Source organism: Haliaeetus leucocephalus, unplaced genomic scaffold (genome assembly GCF_000737465.1).
Source record: "Haliaeetus leucocephalus isolate CR32 unplaced genomic scaffold, Haliaeetus_leucocephalus-4.0 Scaffold92, whole genome shotgun sequence".
Classification (NCBI taxonomy): Eukaryota; Metazoa; Chordata; class Aves; order Accipitriformes; family Accipitridae; genus Haliaeetus; species Haliaeetus leucocephalus.
In genome coordinates this window covers 13000435-13007188 of record NW_010972528.1, presented here as the reverse complement: position 1 = coordinate 13007188, position 6754 = coordinate 13000435, and the positions used below count along the sequence as shown (strand labels likewise).

At 41.4% G+C, this 6754-nt stretch overlaps 2 protein-coding genes across 2 annotated transcripts in view; both read left to right on the top strand.

The window, feature by feature from the left end:
* The window catches only part of PDCD2L (programmed cell death 2-like), a 6258-nt gene extending 579 nt beyond the window's left edge, over positions 1-5679 (top strand). Inside the window, exons 3-9 of the mRNA XM_010585242.1 lie at positions 7-25; positions 142-305; positions 440-509; positions 1588-1991; positions 3079-3192; positions 4844-4992; positions 5520-5679. Of these exons, the coding sequence (XP_010583544.1) occupies positions 7-25; positions 142-305; positions 440-509; positions 1588-1991; positions 3079-3192; positions 4844-4992; positions 5520-5650 (1051 nt within the window). The 3' untranslated portion in view covers positions 5651-5679. The remainder of the gene's footprint in view (positions 1-6; positions 26-141; positions 306-439; positions 510-1587; positions 1992-3078; positions 3193-4843; positions 4993-5519) is intronic.
* A 482-nt stretch (positions 5680-6161) lies between these two features.
* Positions 6162-6754, top strand: part of UBA2 (ubiquitin-like modifier activating enzyme 2) — an 18278-nt gene continuing 17685 nt past the window's right edge. The window contains exon 1 of the mRNA XM_010585241.1: positions 6162-6234. Coding sequence (XP_010583543.1) covers positions 6162-6234 — 73 coding nt within the window. The remainder of the gene's footprint in view (positions 6235-6754) is intronic.

Sequence of the window (6754 nt, the reverse complement as noted above, 5' to 3'; positions counted from 1 at the left end):
CACCAGCAAGCTGGGTGGCTCCGCGGTAGGGCCGGGCCGGGGCGGGGAGGAGGAGGATGGCGGCGGAGGGGCCGCGCCCTGAGGGGGCCGGCGGGCGGCCGCGGAGCGTCTCCAGCCGTGCCCGCGCTGTTCGTCTTTCAGGACTGGGTGCCCGGCGTGCGGCCGGGCTCTCCCTGCTGCGGGGTGTGCGGGAGGGCGCTGGCGCACCTGGTGCAGGTGTACTGCCCGCTGGAGGGGTCCCCCTTCCACCGCGTCGCCAACGTCTTCGCCTGTGCCGAGAAGGGGTGCTGGGGAGCGCCCCGCAGGTGAGGACGCGGCTTCGCCTTTTGCTGCTGAACGGGCACAGCTCGACGGCGGCTGACAACTGCCCCTTCGGCTCAAACGTTGTGTTCTTACGTGTCTGGTGTTGTGGTTTTTTCCTTGACGCGGCACGTTCAAGCTGGAAGGTGCTGCGCTCCCAGTATCTGCAAGCAGAAGGAAAGGAGACGGGCGATGACAGCCTAAACCAGGTATCGCTAGCAAACTGCCTTCTTGGGTTCTGTCCTTTGTTTCCGCGTGCCGTGTGAAGCGCAGTATCGAGGAGGTTTTAAAATAAAAATGCAGCTGAGCTGGGCGAGTTTCGCACCTTGCATACACTTGTTTAAGTAACCATAACCTTTCTGAAGAAGCTGCGCTCTATGCTAGTTTCGAGTCACGGATGTGGTCACGTGGAGAAGTCGTGGTCGTGGAATTTTTGACACCGTGAGTACTATGCGTTATTTACTGGAAGATTAACTTCTTGTCTGTGATCTGTGTTAGGCTTGTTTTAAAGTGGAGATTGCAGTCCAACCCGTATGGTCAAAACTGATATTTAATTACTTGAGCTACCTAAATGTTATTTTTCAACTTTAAATGATTGGGCTATACTGTTTAGGTTTGGATCTTTAAGATGTTTTCTTTATTTTCTAATTTAAATAGATTTTTAAAAATGTAACCATCAGTTTTAATTAATCTGACTCCATTATCATTAATGTGCTTTGGGTATTTTTGCCGATGGAGGAAAACTGCATGTTGGCTTGAGAAGATTGAAAGAGAAGGATGGCTATCAAACTAGTGATGACAGGGAGAAAGTTTATTCAGCCGATGCATTTGCAGTCTGATATTTTGGTAAATGAGCTTGTACTCTGATAAAAAGATGGTATTTTCATTGTTGTTATTATTTTCCTCCATATTCTGCCCTTTGAGCTTACCTGTGGTGCAGTAACTCTGCTTCAGATAAACGTACCCAAACTAGCTGTCAGTGGTCATGCCAGCAGCCGAGGTATGGCAACAGTATGTACAAAGGCCATTCAAAAAGGCAGTGAATTCTTGTTCTGTTTCTCCAGTGTGAGATGCGTTTTGCCATAAGTGTGGTGCTGTGAAAAGTAAATGTGGGTATGCTGGTAAGTACCACTGTGAGGAGAATAGGTGAAATAAAACTAAGCATTAGGCTAAGGTTTTAGTTTTCGTATCGGTTATGAAGCTGTATTTGAAGTGCATTAGAGTGGCTGATATTAACAATGTTCTTTTTCCTTTTTTTGTGGTGTTGGTTTTTTTTTTTTTCCTCAGAAACAAGGATCGAACTTTGCTGCAAAGGATTGGTGTGATGGAGCAGATGACTGGGGAGTCTGTGATGGAGCAGAATCTCCTGCATGTGCCTCCCTTCGGCTGCTTGGCTTAAATGAAGCTGTGAGCAGCTCCTTGTCCAGAGAGGTGGAGTGTGCATCCCAGTTCCAACAGCTTTGCTTGTCTGAAGCTACTGATGGGTCAGATTCCCTGAATACACATCCTCCAGTCAGTGGGGGAATAGTAATGGCAACATCTAGTTCAGCTCCTGTGTTCCAGCCCTTTTACATTAGTGTTGTGGATGAGGAAGACTACACTGGTTTCCTTGATACAGATCATGCAGATAAGCTATTGAAGGAGTATCAGCAGAGGGAGGGTGTCGATTTGGAACAGTTGATGTCAGAAAGGTGAGAACCGGTCTGGATTTCATGCTGAAACTGAAAGGATTATGCAGTTTCCTGTATGCTGATTGATGATATAAATCTGACTGGTTTTTGTTCGTAACTGGGTCCTTCAGGAATCATTGATGTGTAGTACTTTGGTGGAAGAACATAACAATGCACCCAGTTCTGTCAAATTTTGAGTTATTCAGAGATGCATCTATTTCTGAGTGACTGAGCAGTTGGAATGTCCTTGGGCTCCAGATAGAGCAGTGGACTGTCAATCTCTGAAACCAAGCCAGTGTGGTTTAAACAACATTTTATGCTAAATGGTATGAGTTTATATCGTAACATTTGTCTCTTTTTTTGTTGTTTTTTTTTTCTCTTTACAAGGCTAAAGCTTTTCTTATATTCCAGTTGCATTTTTAAGAGTTTAATTACATAGGGATTTTGACTAGAGGCTGGGATGATGGTAAGACTCCATAAGGTTTTGTAGTAGGTTGTCTGAAAAACGATTTTTGAACGTAGTTACGGAAAATATTTTCAGTATTAATTTAAGTGAGCACTTATATCCAGACCATTTCTCTTTTGATTATATTAACATGTACAGTGACTTTTCCTGGATTGTGGGCGACATTGAATTTTTTGATAACTAAAGCTACTGTCAGTTGCAGAATCTGCATAGAACGCTTTTTAGCGTAGTGGTGTTCCTGTTGGGTTTTGTCGATCTTTATAGAATCGTAGAACTTTAATTACATTTAATTCAAAATTTTAAAAGACAACATCGTAATTTAAAAACAAGCAAAACTTCTGAGAATTTACTAAAGGAATGACTTTTTTTAAGGAATAAGCAGGTATCTGGTGGATTTGAATCTCTTGTGGTAGTTTGAAACACTGTTAGTAATTGTAAACCACCAGAAACCAAAGAACTAGGAGCAAAATGTTCACTTGCAACATCTAACAGGAATTGCCTCTTAATTTAACATGTATAGGGCTTTTTTGTATACTTAGTATAATTTAATGTGAACGTGTAGTAACCATTGCTTATTTAAAGCAAGCATATCGTACTGAAAACCTTATTGGAAATCTTGTTTCTTTTCTTGTTTTCTTACAGTTTTGCAGGAGAAGGTGGTAATGAAAAATATGAGAAGAGTGAAGTCAAAAGCAGGGACCACACATTCCATAAATTTATGAAAAGAATATCAGTGTGTCATGAACAGATTCTAAGGTATGTTGATCATCTGGTTGTAACAGGGAGATCCAGAGCAGAGACATGGATTGTTAGTACATCAAAATAAACCATTTTATTGGAAATAGATGTATATTTTTGTTTCTTAATAAAAAAAATTGCTAAGAGGGCTGTTACCATGCCTGTGTGGTTATACTTCAGTCCCTGGTTGTGCTTTTTTATATAAAGTGTAAGTTGATGAGAAGCAAAGCAGGATCAGAGACCCCAGATCTGGCTATGGGAGACTTTGTTCAACATAAGACCTGATGAGAACAGTCCCAGACTGTCTTTGAAGACTCGCTGAAATCCAGACATAGAGGTTTTAAAGAGGCAGTTTTGAGGTGGAGGTATAATACACAGTGGTGTGCTGTTGTGATAGATTTCCAAGGCTATCTGCTCCTCTGAAATTTTGTAACCTTACTTTAATTGCTTATATCTCACTCCTTGAGATGTCACTGAAGTAAGAAATCACTCGTTCTAAAGCCTGAGTTCTGCAGCTTATTGTGATTACCCCTCGGGACCCTGCAGTCTTCGGTTCTTGTAAATCTGTTGCTTTTCCTAGAACAAAAACAGAATGAACCTCAGAGCAGCTACTTTCCTGAAAGAGGAGTTAATTCTGAATGAAAGCATAACAAAGAGTTGAAATGATAAATTATTCACAGTATCAGATAGTACACATGAATTTCAGGGTTCATACCAAGTGTTAGTTTTTAACTTTGTTCCAGAGAGTCCAATGCAGCCTGTCTGGTCAAGCTGTCTCAGTGTAGTGACAGGACCCTTGTTTATCAAGTTTCCAGAACCAGGTGGAAATAACTGGTACCTTTTTGATGAGGAGGTGAAGTTTGAGGGGCTGGTTACACAGATAAGAAATGTAAGAAACTTTCATTAATTATCTATCAAAGATTGTACAGAAAATATACTAGTGTAGAGTGCAAGTAACATTTTCAGACAACTTTTTTTCACTGGATCTGTTGCACTGCAGTATTATGCTCTTCAGTTCTTCTACAACATCACCTCTGGTGATCCCTATGACTATCACCAGTTACAATCTTTATATAGGCCTCCCTTTCCCCTTCATGGGTATTGTGAGTATGCCTGTCAGACCCCCAGTTCTCCTGGGCTGCCAGATCTCTGTTGGGCTTTCAGCACAGCACAGAATCCCCTGCTTGGCATTCAGTGGAAACTGTCTTTGATCTTGTTTCCTGTTAGTTGTGGAGCTGCGGTAGCTTTTACAAATAAAGCACCAGTTCTGTGGCATAACTACAGTGATTTTGAGACCTATTCTATGTTGAGAATCTTTAACTGCCACTGGTTAGGATTCCATTTTTCAGGAAAGTGTAGTTCACTTAATTAAATGAGTCAGGTACAGCTTATTTTGGAGGTGTCAATTCAAAGCATTTGTCTCCTTTAGATCCAGCTCTTTCCTTAAGACTTCCCAAGCGTTGACCTTCCAAGTATTTCCCCATCACATCTTTATTCTTTGTTTAATGACTCACGTGAAACTTCGGTAATGATTCTGGCTCATAACAATGTTTTTTACTTCAAGCAAGTTCAGAGGTTTCAAAGAATCCTAAACACTGTTGCCAACATGTATGTTTTCCTATGAAATTTAGATACAAAAAATGAATACTTTTTTCCTGTCTTCTCTTAGATACTCTTGGGGTGGCCAGCCTTTATTCATAACGTGTCCTCCAGCCAACATTGACAAAGGTATTCCAGCCTGCAGTAACTGTGGAAGCAACAGAATATTTGAATTTCAGCTCATGCCAGCGCTGGTCAGCATGCTCCAGAGTGATTCAGGTGTTGACCTTTGACTTAGCTGAATGAATATTAGAAACAGTCACCTTCGTGGTAAAGTGTAGTGAACTGCAATTTGGGTGGTTTCTTGCTAACCACATGCACTGATGTGCCTAACTACAGTGATCGTCTTTATTTAGAATCCACTCTGTTTCCATTATAGTTTTCACTAAACAAAAGGTAAAACTCTGGTTTATGGAGACTCTATGATTGCAACTTCATTTGCTCATAATAACAGCAACATAGATAATTCCATGACCTTGGGAGTAATTTATCTTTATTGCCTCTTAATGAGGCTTCGGAAAATAATAAATACTGTCAGTAAGATTGCAGACACTTAAAAAGCAATTTGAAAATTGAGTCAGCTTGCTTTAGAATCTTTAAAATTAGAAAATGCTATGTATGTAGGAGATCAAATATGAAAAATATTCTCTGACTTGGCAAAGATTGAAGTATAACAATAAGCAATAGCCCCGATTATGTCATTTTTCATACCTTTACATTACATACCTTTATTGCTTTGTTTTTAGATCTGTCAGTGGAATTTGGAACTGTTATAGTTTACACATGTGAGAGAAGCTGTTGGCCAGCAAATCATCAAACCCCTCTTGAAGAATTTATTTTTGTACAAGAAGACCCAGATCAGAGATTATTTAAATAATAAATTGTATTTCTCCGCATAGATGGAAAGTCTGTTGGGTTTTTTTTACTACAGGTGAAAGCGTGTAATTATGCAACAGAATTTTCCTCAGATGTGGTGAAAAATGAAACTCATTAGATGACATTGTCCTTATTTCCAAGAATAACTGATTGAAGTATATATTATCATGCCTATAAAATGTGGCAGCAGAAAACTTGCATACTTTGGTTACGCACGGAAATTTAAGCGGAGATTGTTTCATGGTTCTAGTTACACTTAACATTTGGAGAGGACAGTAGAGGAGAAAGGTTGTCTTATTGCAGTGTGTTATACTGTTAGCATTCATCAGCCGAACAGGGTCCAGTTTTTAGAAACTATTAGCAGTGAAGAACTTAATGTAGGCTCGATTTTTTAAAAAACAGATCTGCTTTGTTTTAACCACAGATTGGAAATTCAGTCACTACAGTCTTCCTATGATTAAGCTTTTCTATATGTTTTTCCAATGAAGGCTAAGTTACATTTTCATGGCCAGATGAGCTCTGACAGTCACATTGCTTTGGATGGGGAAAAGCTGGGAGTTTTTGTTACTGCTTTTGTTCTCACAGGTACAGAATGGCGGGGTAGGTACGGCACCTGCCTTTGTTAGGGCAGTCTAGTGCTCGCGGGCTCATCGTGCTGCTTCAGTTAAAACAGTCTAATTCTTCTGTCGAGCTCCCTGTTGGTTTAGGCCAAATTGCAGTATTTCAATTGACTTAACGGAGGAGTAATTCAAGTAAGTGTCCTTAAAGGTTTTTGTACAGGTTTAATGCTGCAGCGTAAATTAACGCACTAAAAATGTGGGTTTAAAAAAAAGGGGGGGAGGGGGAGCTAAAATAGTGGAAAGTGTTTGCAAAACCGCTTTTTTAAGGAAGAACTGTACCTTGCCCTGTCAGCTTCTAGAGGTGAGCCTGTTCAGTGAGGCTAACTGACCTTACTCCTCGAATCCTGCCAGTGCTCCCCACGGGTGCTCGGCCTGCGCCGTTCCCCAGCTGTGGCAGGTAGCCCAGCGCACGCAGTTTGTGGGCCGAGCCGTGGCAGAGCCGACGGCTGCAGCAGACAGGCGAGGGCCGGCTTTCCGGCGAGGCG